At 33.5% G+C, this 10858-nt stretch overlaps 2 protein-coding genes, 1 long non-coding RNA gene and 1 pseudogene across 3 annotated transcripts in view; 2 read left to right on the top strand and 2 right to left on the bottom strand.

Moving 5' to 3' along the window:
• Nucleotides 1–155, bottom strand: part of LOC110229932 (glycine-rich cell wall structural protein) — a 1676-nt gene extending 1521 nt beyond the window's left edge. The window contains exon 1 of the mRNA XM_021031117.1: nt 125–155. Coding sequence (XP_020886776.1) covers nt 125–155 — 31 coding nt within the window. The remainder of the gene's footprint in view (nt 1–124) is intronic.
• A 1734-nt stretch (nt 156–1889) lies between these two features.
• Nucleotides 1890–3131, bottom strand: LOC9321633 (annotated as a pseudogene).
• A 278-nt stretch (nt 3132–3409) lies between these two features.
• Nucleotides 3410–4540, top strand: LOC9321632. The gene has a single exon (XM_021032008.1). The coding sequence runs from the start codon at nt 4029–4031 to the stop codon at nt 4338–4340; it is 312 nt and encodes a 103-aa protein (XP_020887667.1). The 5' UTR covers nt 3410–4028; the 3' UTR covers nt 4341–4540.
• A 1159-nt stretch (nt 4541–5699) lies between these two features.
• Nucleotides 5700–7321, top strand: LOC110230066. The gene is made up of 2 exons (XR_002333311.1): nt 5700–6175; nt 7080–7321. It is a non-coding gene; the product is annotated as an uncharacterized LOC110230066 (long non-coding RNA).
• The last annotated feature ends 3537 nt before the right edge of the window (nt 7322–10858 follow it).

Genomic DNA, 10858 nt, shown 5'->3' with positions numbered 1-10858 from the left:
CTAATGCGGCTCGTGATTCCCCGCAAGCGCGCAATTGTTAGATCTCCACTTGGCCACATGGATATGGGCCCTTGCTTTCGGCCCATTTGCATATCCGGAGAGAGAGTCTATCTGTGGGCTGCACCTCCCCCGGGAATTAGTCTGGACCCCTCCATAGGTCTGGGATTCCCCTGAGTTATAAAAAAAAAAAAAAACTCAGTTTAGTATTTTACTCAAATCTACCACGTAGGCTTCGAACCGTTTTACCCAAATTACCTTATACTATCTATCTGACACATTAACCGTTTGTCGATCTGGTAAGTATTAATTAATTCTAACTCTTCTTTATAACTATGACAAATAAACAACTCATTAGTTAGTTTAAAGAAAACAAAAACGTCGTCAGTTTCCTTTTGTTTATATATAATAAAAAAACTTTTCACTATTTTGTAGTTGATAAATAAATAAAATTCCTTCAGGACATTATCAAATTCAGAATGCATCCGATGATTACTAAAATTAAGAAGAAGTTTTCGGATTGCACGCGGGAACTCTAATTGATTAGTGATGTTTGAAAATTATAAGTAATTAACATATAAAATGTTATATATGTAACATACTATATAGTTCTTAGTTAGCCAAGTGTTATTTATAGTAATTAACGTATAAAATGTTATATATGTTACATAATGGTTTCAAAAGTTTAGAATCTCTCTTTATCAAAAAAAAAAAAAAGTTTAGAATCTCTAGTTCTTAGTTTAATAAATGTGTGCTATGATGTATGAAATATGAATTAAGGTCAGTGGTAATTCTGTTTTTCTAATGTCGTCATTGGTATTCTTCAGTTTTTTTTTATGGCTAATATGTTCTTCATATAAATCTTTTTTTTTTTTTTTTTTTTTTTTTTTTTTTTTTTTTTTTTAACACCTTCTTCATATAAATCTAATTTCTCATTTTTTTTAAACAAAGAACCATCGGAGCTTCCATACCAAACCATGTGCGAGTTAGATGAAGAATTTATTGCAGTTTGAACTAAAAAGCCGTCATTCATTATCAAACCTATTATGTCCTAAATGCAATAATACTGAATAAATAGAGACCACTTGTACGTACTTATCCTCCAATAAGATATTGCTACATGCCATTCCCAAACACGAATGGCACTGCTTCTGTTTTCTCTTTTGACAAACTTTGGAGTGTATGTTTAAAGAACTTAATTAGCCGCTTTTGTCCAAGAAAATAGCACAAGAAGCAAGAAACAATGAAATATTTTTGCAAGTAAGAATCAACAAAGAGACATAGAGTAAGACTTCAAAAATTATAAAATCAATAAGTAGACATATATATTACATAAAATATTGTCTAAGAAAAACATAACTTTCAATAAGGTTAATACGATCCAACCCTAATGTTTCTTGTTTTTTTCCCAAGACGGCAGGTGCAGCGATGGGAGACCTACCTATACTCCCTACACTCTTAGGTTGTTGAAGAAAATAAATTACTGTAAGCATTGTCTGTTTAACAAATTAGATTGGTTAGGGTCAAAATTCTAAACCTGCATATTTTAGTAGGGTCGACCAAATTGAATTAAATGACGGTGCTAAAACAAAAATCAAAGTAAGCGCTTGGACTTTGGAGTAATTAATAGGAGGTTGGAGTAATGAATAAATAATTGAAAGAGATTGGTGTCTACTTAAAATAAATCCACATCCCGATTTGCTCGTTCACACTCGATCGACGCGACGTGAAAGAATTAGGGTTTTATAAAAGGAAAAAAAAAATAACCAAAAAAGAATGAAAGAGAAAAAACAAACAAAAGAACAAAACATTAGTATATGTAATTAATGTGGAGCAAAACTCTATGAATAATGTCGCTACTCTAGGTTTTTTTTAATGCTGCTTTTTTTTTTTTTTTTTTTTTTTCCTTCTAAAAACTTTTATTAAACAATGGGTATTACAACCATACAATGCCAATACAAAACTTTACAGAAGCAATTTATTACATAAGCAAATTTATGAGCCATATGTTGAAGATGACATAATCGAAGAAGTGAATTTAACGATGCTTCTTTTCCATAAGCCTTACTCGCAATCATGTTACAATACATGATATGTTCCTTCTTTAAAAGCCATCTTACTCGAGTGTGATACAGATGCCTTATTGGCATTCTTTGTTTGAAACTCCACATGACATAGAATAAACCCGTTGCTCCTGTAATGAGTTTTATAATCTCGACATTCCGATACCAATTAGTCCATATCGGTGCCATTTCACGAAGCAAAAAGTTTGGCTTGATACCGGTGTAAGCCCATCCTATTGTACATTCCACACCATAGACGTCGTTGGAGATCTTCACGACAAATGCCTTCGATGTAATTCCGGGATCCCATATGCATCGAGGATTGCAAATTTTCACTAAATCGTTGTCGACAATTATTGTCTCCAGATCGAAAACGCCGAGCATACCCGGAAAAACACCGTGAATGAACCACATAATCATCACACGGACAAGTACTCCTCTGGAAGGAGGAGAGAAAATCCTAACAACGAAAAACGTAATGACGTCGGCCACCGTCGTGGAGACCAAAAGTTGAAACAAACCCAACCATGAATTTGTTAACAAAGACATCATCATCTCTAAATTTTCATGTCCTTCGCTGCCAGACAAACCCATCACTATCACTAAGACAAGATAGCCGTGACTTACCCGACGAAACAGAGAGACTTGTTGGGATTCATGCATGAGAAGACTTGCGACATCCATGGCTGCATAGCCCATAGCCGTAGACAACCCCACACTTCTATTTGTTATCAAAAACTCCATCAAACCTAAAAGCCTATCTCCTACGCCGCCACACCAGACCATTTTTGTCCAGAGAAGATCAATGTTGTTGCCAATGGAATTAAGAACAACGAGAACCAAATGGAATCTCCAACGTAATTGACGGCCATGAAAATCACCAACAGATGTGAAAAGGGGCCAACCAAGAGCAGTTGATTCTCGAATACCCATTATTGATAACTGAAATCTATGTATGTAAACTAGTAATTGTTAAATTTATGAAGAGGAAAGAGTACAACCGACGTCGGAGCCGACGCCGGTCGGTCGGAGAAATCACAGAAGAAAAGTCGTATCAATCGCTTTTTCTATCGCCCCTCTTCTCTTCGTGTATATCATTTTAAATTTAAAATAATAGTTTAGTTTTTTCTATTTGAGAAAATGATGTGATTACAAAAGAAACAAATCTAGTGGTTTTTCTCTCATCTATAACTTTTGTATGTGTTCTCTAGATCCCTAAAATTGTTTAGGGTTGTACAAACTTTTCATAGTAGTAATATGTTTTCTAGAGTCCTACCAAAAAAAAAATATGTTCTCTAGAGCCCTAAAATTAAACTAATTTTGTTTTTTGATATTTCTTTTCATTTGAGTAATGAAATCTGATACCACTTATACAGTTGTGATCTTGACAAAACTATTTCGATTGTGAACCGCAACCTTTAAACACGAACCAACTGATTTCTACAGCCCACTAAATTTAATTTAAGGCCCATTAAAGGCCTCATAACATTTTGATATGGTTTTTCGAAAGAATAATCTTAACCAAATTCGAGAAGTTACGCGTCCTACTTTTCCCCTTCATATCTCTCTCTCTATTTTACCCCTTTTTCTCTCCGTTATCCGCTTTTTCCTCCTCCGCCGATCTACGGCGGCGTAATCTTTCTCCGATCTCCGCCGATCTTCGTAATCCTTTTCTCTGTCTCCGCTCTATCTATGCCGTCGCCGATACGCTCAGATATTAACCCGGCGACGTCTTTATTCTACCTCCGATCGCTTTTTTTATTTAATTCTCTTTGAATTTTTTATTTTATTTTAAAATTCTGAATTTTAAAAGTTTTTTATTTTATTTTTTTGTCCGTATCCGCTTATTTTTCGCGACACTCATGCGTTTGACGTTTTTCGCCTCAAATTAAACTTGAATTGACCATTATAACCCTGATCTTTGTTTACCTGTCATCCACGTGGGCATAAGATAAAGAAGCCAAAGAAATGAATCAAAACCACCACGCGCGTGAAGTACAGTCGCATGGCGCGTCAAGAAAACGTAAGGAGACGGAGAGTGATCCAAGAGCAACCGCACCGAACTGGCTACTGGCTGGCTACATGGCACACGAGTACCTCACGTGCGGTACTATGTTGGGCCGGAAGTTGTATCCTGGATGGGCCGAAGTTGGGCCGCACATAGAAGCGAAAAAGGCTCATCAGAGTTACTCTGAAGTGGCGACTGTGTTCAAAACAGATGGGAACCATGTCCCTGGTGTGGTTAACCCGACCCAGCTTGCTAAATGGATCCAGATGTGAACTACAATGCTATCATCATCATCATTATCATCATTGCCATTAAGACAGAAGCTTTCATTTTAATTTTTGGCATTTTAGTTTTTTTTTTTGTTAATGATAGTCTTGTTTGTGTGTCACACAAAAAGATTTGATAAATAATTGTAGACTTTGTTGTGTTTATCGTGTTATCAGCTAGTAATAGTTTTTTCAGACGTCATGAACGTACATTTTTACATGCCCTATGATTAATTTGGATCCCGCCCATTTACTTTTATAATGAAAGGTAAAATTGATTCATTCAAACCAATGCTGAATAGAATTTTCATAATCGTCAGACAGCAAAGAACATTAATAAAATGCAAATGAAACTAAAAGGAACCAAAACTAATAAATATGTTCTAAATGCATGACCTCTCTTTTTATTTTTTTTGTATATATTTACCTATTAGAGAATGTCTTACACAAATCATTTCTTGGTTTCTATCAAATTTCCAAGTTCTAGACCTTAATATTAAAGTCTTGTTGACCGTTGCAAGTTTCACAATTTAGCATATACTAGGATATGACCCGCGGTACACCGCGGGTTAATTTTTTTTTATTTTGATTTTGTTTTTATAAATTGATGAATTTGTTATGTGTAATATTTTTTGTTATACACTGCGGATCGATTTTTTGTAACTAAAAAAATTAAATTTTAGGTTGTATTTGTTTTGTTAAGTGTTTAAGATTTTATAATTGTATTTTGATTGTTAATTCTAGGATTTCACCCATGGTATACCGTCTCATATTAATATCGATCTAAACCCGTCTCACCATATAGTCCCGTCATGTGAAAATAAACATCATTTTGTTATTTTTATTTTCAATAATACTTTTTTCTAAAAGATCTATACTTCGAGTCAATTTTAAATTTTGCTTTCAAGTGGTTAATTTTTATAGAGTTCATCTATATTATTAATATTATAAAAATTTATAGAATTTGAATATTATAAATACTTTCAAAGTTTTTAAAATTTAAATATTTAATTAAAAATAATAATTAATCCGCGGTGTACATCAGATCAAATATGATGATATAGTGCTAATATAACAAATTTAAGCTAATTATCTAAAACCTATTTACCTAATTTAAACATAAATATATGGTTCTCCTTTCAAAAATAACAAAATTCATCTTCAACCCTCAATATAGTTAATGTTTATTTCGCATGATGTTCACAAAATCATTCTGCTTCGACATATCTAAAATTCTAATATTAATGATGTTCGTAAAAAATAAAATGAGGATTTAACCCGTATTGTAACGTTAATTTTTTTTAACATATTTAAATATTCACAATAGAAATTCCTTCTAATTGAAAGTCTTATTCTCCTGCCCGAGAACCCATTACTATGAAAGTATGAATCAATGCATTACAATTGACCAAACCCAAACTCAATTTCTTTAGTTAAGAAGGGCCATTTTAAAATTTTGGTTAAGCTTAAATACATTAGTGTAGTGTAGATAGCCCATAAAGGCCTTTAAATGAAATGATGAACAAAACCCATTATGTACACGAACGGAGTTCAAAGAGTGTGTATGCGATGTCGTGTCGGAGTTCAAAGGATGACAGCTTTATGTAGATCTTCTCTTCCTCTCTCTCTCTCTCTTGAGAAAAAAAGAAGATAAGCTTTGAAATCTCAGAAGAGGGTTCGTCTTCAACATGGAGATTCAATTCGATTTGATGTGTTTTAAGCATTTGCCTTGTAATCGTCCGCGTCTTCTTCCTCGGGCTCGCCTTTGATAAAAAAAGGACAAAGTTGTTGAATTGAACACAACCAACTTCGATTCAGTTCTTAAAGACACTCCAGCATAGGTAATTTAGTTTCTCTGAGTATATAGAAATTTATGTTTCTAGAATTGAATTTTGAATAGTTTATTCGTGTGTTTATGATCTCTTAGACTCTTAATTTGGTAATTAGACTCAAGTAATGATGCTGCAATCTAAGGGCATGTGAAAATTGTAAGAATGAGACGAAATATTGTTAAATGGTTCAAATATAGTGAATTTTGTTTTAGTTTATGGTCTCTTAGGTTGATGATTTTTGAATTCAATTCAATGTATAAGTTAAAGACTTACTTAGTTCTCGTTGGAAGTTTTGACTTATACATTCAAGAGTATAGTTATCTCGTAGATTCTTTAGTTTCGTGATTAGTAAAGTAAAGATATTGTAAGGTCATGTGAGAATTGTAAGCATAAGCTCAAATACAGCTAAACAATCTAAATGGAAGGAGTTCATGAATGTTATTATATTGATAGTTTTCTTCGTTTGGCTTTGTTTGACATAAATATTATCACTTTTATGTTTACATAATGTAAAATATGAATCCAAGTACTAATATAATATTTAGGCATGAGATAAAAAGAAAGATAAGAATAACAACATAGCAATGAAAAAGAGTGAACCAGACAGAAAAAGATTGATGAATCCTATCTTGGGATGATTGATTGGTAGAAATGTTCTCCACTTGCATAACTTCATCCGAAGTTTTCAATGGTTTTCTATTATCCTCGGGTTATCAGCTTTTCAAAGAGATTAACATATTTCTTTCTCACTGAAGCAAAAATCTTTTACTCTGTAAAAAAAAATTTGTGAGCATTTGTATATAATGTCGTAAAAAGAATAATCATACTATAGACTCAATTTTGGCATCTTACTTGCATATCAGCCAACACCATGTCCAACGTCTCACCAAATCTTATTGTGTATGATTTTCAGGTATGAAGGACCCTCACTTGCCATGTTATCTTGTAGGGTTTCACATCTCTGAGAAATACAAAGGAAGCCGCCATTGCTAGATTTAATGAATGAAGGAGTTTATTAAGAAATGAGGTAATTGCTTGATGATGTAGAAGATTGACTGAAGAGCGCTATTTATAGAGAACTTAGATGTCTAGGGTTGGTCAAAGTCGATTTGAGAAAATTCTTTGGGAGCAAGTAAATATCTAAGATACGGGAAACTAAAAATAGATTTTTAGGTTAATCACAATGAATGTAACAAAAGTTTAAGGGAAGATTACAATTTCGTGAAGTAACAATATAGATTCGATTGAATATGATGGAAGATTGTAGATAATTTTGTTTAGGAAATCTAATTTGATCGAATATGCTTTTAATTAGATACCAAAATTAAGGATTTGATAGGATTTGCATTTATCGTGTAATCTTTATATCATAAATCACATGTTTTTTTTAGAAAAAAAATAGAATTTGCACTAAACTCATTAGCACCTAAATAGGAAACGATTTACACCGAAAATATATGTTTGTTATAACTACTAAATCAATCATTTAATTTTGTTTGGATTTGTTTTGGAAAGTCTTTCCGGGTCAAAATTAATAGTCGAAATACTTGATTTTTTTTTGGAAAGTCTCATTTAAAAGAATCCGAGAGTTTTGATTGGTAGATGAGTCGGGTCAAAAAATCTAATCGGGTCAAAATCTTGCTAAAAACCCGACCCGATTGGCTTTGGCAAATTTGTACTTCAAAAATGTTAAGTAGATATCAAAAGAAAAATCTGGTCGTGATTGTATCAAAATTTGTTTTCTTTCTATCATACTTCTTTAACTAAAAGTTTATTTCTAGGGCATGAAAAGAATATTGTTCCAAGTAGAGAGAGAATATTTTTCCTTGAAAATACCTGCTATTTGACGACAAAAGATGTGTATTAAATAACATTTTTAAAGTGATATATGATATATAATTGCGTTCAGCCGCTCTCTCTTTTTCGCTTTAGTCGCTTCACTTCCGTTCAAGCTTTGGCCGGCGCGTGGTGGCTTTCAAAGCACCGGCGTCGGTCCATCTTTCTTACCTTCCGTCTCTAGTTTATGCTCTCTTTAGGCTGAGGTTAGTGTGGTGGTTCGACGAGTTTCTGAAGTCTTCCGATTTCAGATCTGCAACGTCTTGGACGGGGTTACTTTTAATTGATGGATCTGGAGTTTATCGGAGAGGTGGTGATGTCTCTACGTTTATTTTTGGATCTATGGGATCCTTTGCTACGGTGGTTGTTGATGGACATCCTCGACGGTATGGTCTCCTTCCCCTCCCTGTTCGGATCTGAACTCATGTGACTTAGTCTCGTTGGCCCATTGGACTACTTTAGGTTTTATTGTTGTTTGTAAGACTTATTTCGTTGGAGGAGGCTCTGTTGTGGGGTTTATTTGTGGATATGTGCTCTACCTCTCTATTGTGTCCTCTTGCTTGGTCGTGGTTGTGATTTGGGCTGGGTTCGTTTTTGGTGTTGACCAATCTGATGGAATTTTGCTGCTGAGCCACCTACTAGCCTGTTTTCCTTGGATATAGGTTCTGGGCAAAGTAGTGGAATCGTTCTCTAGCTCTTCTCTTACGAGGACGTCGTCAGTTTTTTGTCTGTAGGTGGCTGAAGCTGGTTCGACGAGTGTCCGCGTGTAAGAGCTGTTTTTCTTAATTGGTTTATCTCCGGTCGATCTTCAAGGTTTATGCCTTGTTCCTAGTGTGTTTTGCTCTCTACGTCTGGCTGGTGAGGTGTGATGGTAGTTGTATTTGTGTCTTTGGTCTCGGTGGGTTCTTGCTTTTCTCCCTGTCGGTTTGCTACTGGTTTGACTTCGGTGTGAGGTCTTCCGGTCTTATTGGTGCTTCAGACGTTAATAGGTTCTTTGGGAAGCTAGGTGAGACGCTCTGGTTCCTTTGTTCAAATAGTGCTTGGGTTTTATATTTTCCTTCGCAGTTCCTCTTCTTTACATATTTGTCTCTATCGTTTGCTTAAATGGTTGGTCTAAATTAGCTTCCCCGTTCTCTTGGAGCTTTGTTTCCCTTTTTTGGGCTAAGTTTCTAGAGACATTCTGTTCGTCTGCCGGCATATGTATTTCAATTTGTATCCTACTTTGGTTTCTTAATAAAATTTAAATGACAAAAAAAAATAACATTTTTAAAGTATATATAAAGATATTTTTCGAAGTCTATCTAAGTAACAATATTTTTTTAGTAAGGCCGAACGTTGTGGATATGTTTGCATTTTTTAATCAAATAATTGAAACTGATTTACTTGCATGATGAAAAGTGAAGACAAACAAATTTTCTTGCAATTAGCACCGAAATAAACACAAGTATTCAATATATTAAAAATAATATAATTATGAACCAATGCAAATGCGGTGGGAAGAAGGTAATATCGACCTCTAAAAACTAAGTGGGGGACATTGAAATTATATTTTTTAATAAGCAAAGATCAAAAGGGAAAATAAAAGGCATAAAATTTAATAAGCAAAGATTAAAAAAGACCTTCTTTTACTTTTCTTTTTAAATATCTCTTTTGAATTACATTAAAATGCATATATAATAGGGATTCTATATCTTTCCTTGCCATCAAAATTGATCTCGGTTACCATATTTGACGGATTTGAGACGACCTTATGGAGAAAGATCCATGGAGAAAAAGAGATCTAGGGTTTATAATGGTTGATGAGAAACGCAAAAAGAAATCAATGGAGAATAAGAAATCTAGAGTTTTGATGATGATGAAGAGATAAGAAGAATAGAGATCCATGGAGAAGAAGAGATAGAGAGAAAAGAGAAAAAAATCTGGAGAGAAAAATAAGAAGAAGAAGGAGGCGTGATAAAGAAAATGAGGCAGTTATGTTTTTGTAGTTTAGTTGTGGCAGTGATACGTAAATATTAGATTAGGGTAAGGGTTTTTAGACTTTTTCTATTAATTTCGATTTAAAAGAAAATGAAAAATAAAATTATAAACATGAAGGGGCATAAACGATTAGTTTTTTAGGAAAAGTGGCATAAGTGATAAAAATTCTAACGCAGAGTATTGCATCTGATCAAGTTAGGCATGTATGATGATATTGGTAGTGGGAATACATTAAAAAAACATAGAGGAAATTTATATTACAAAAACGGAGAGGAAATTATATATAAATATATATATATATATATAAATATATATATATATATATTTGGATGAATAAACAATAAAGTAGAGCCACGAGATCGCGCAGGAAGAGAGGAAAGAGGAAAATGAAATGATTGTTTCCAAAAACATAGAACATATGGTCAAATGAGGTGGCGAGGAGTTAGTTTATAAGAACTTAATTATATGAAGAAGATACGATTTAAGGCCCATCACAAAAGAACGGTCCACTAGAGTCAGATACACTAACCAAATTATCACCACTATATAATTGATAAAGCATATATATGATCACTAGTTGATATAAAGGTGTAACCAATAATCTTCGTTGATGTTACTTTTCAATTTTTTTCTCCCCTATGATTGCATTGGCCAAAATATATAACTTAGAACATTCACAGGCCAATTGATATTTTCTTTTCGTTTCTATTATGGCCTTGAATGGTTCAATAGTATGTTACATACATACCAACATTTTGGTATGGTGACATGCATATTTTGGTATGCACTAAATCATATAATAGTTTGCAGTAGAATTTATCACTTGAATGGTTAAAAACGTACTATAGTATGCAAAAGTGTTTATAAAAAACCAAAACA

This window comes from Arabidopsis lyrata, assembly GCF_000004255.2.
Source record: "Arabidopsis lyrata subsp. lyrata unplaced genomic scaffold ARALYscaffold_3, whole genome shotgun sequence".
NCBI lineage: Eukaryota > Viridiplantae > Streptophyta > Magnoliopsida > Brassicales > Brassicaceae > Arabidopsis > Arabidopsis lyrata.
This window is presented reverse-complemented; position numbering and strand designations above follow the sequence as displayed.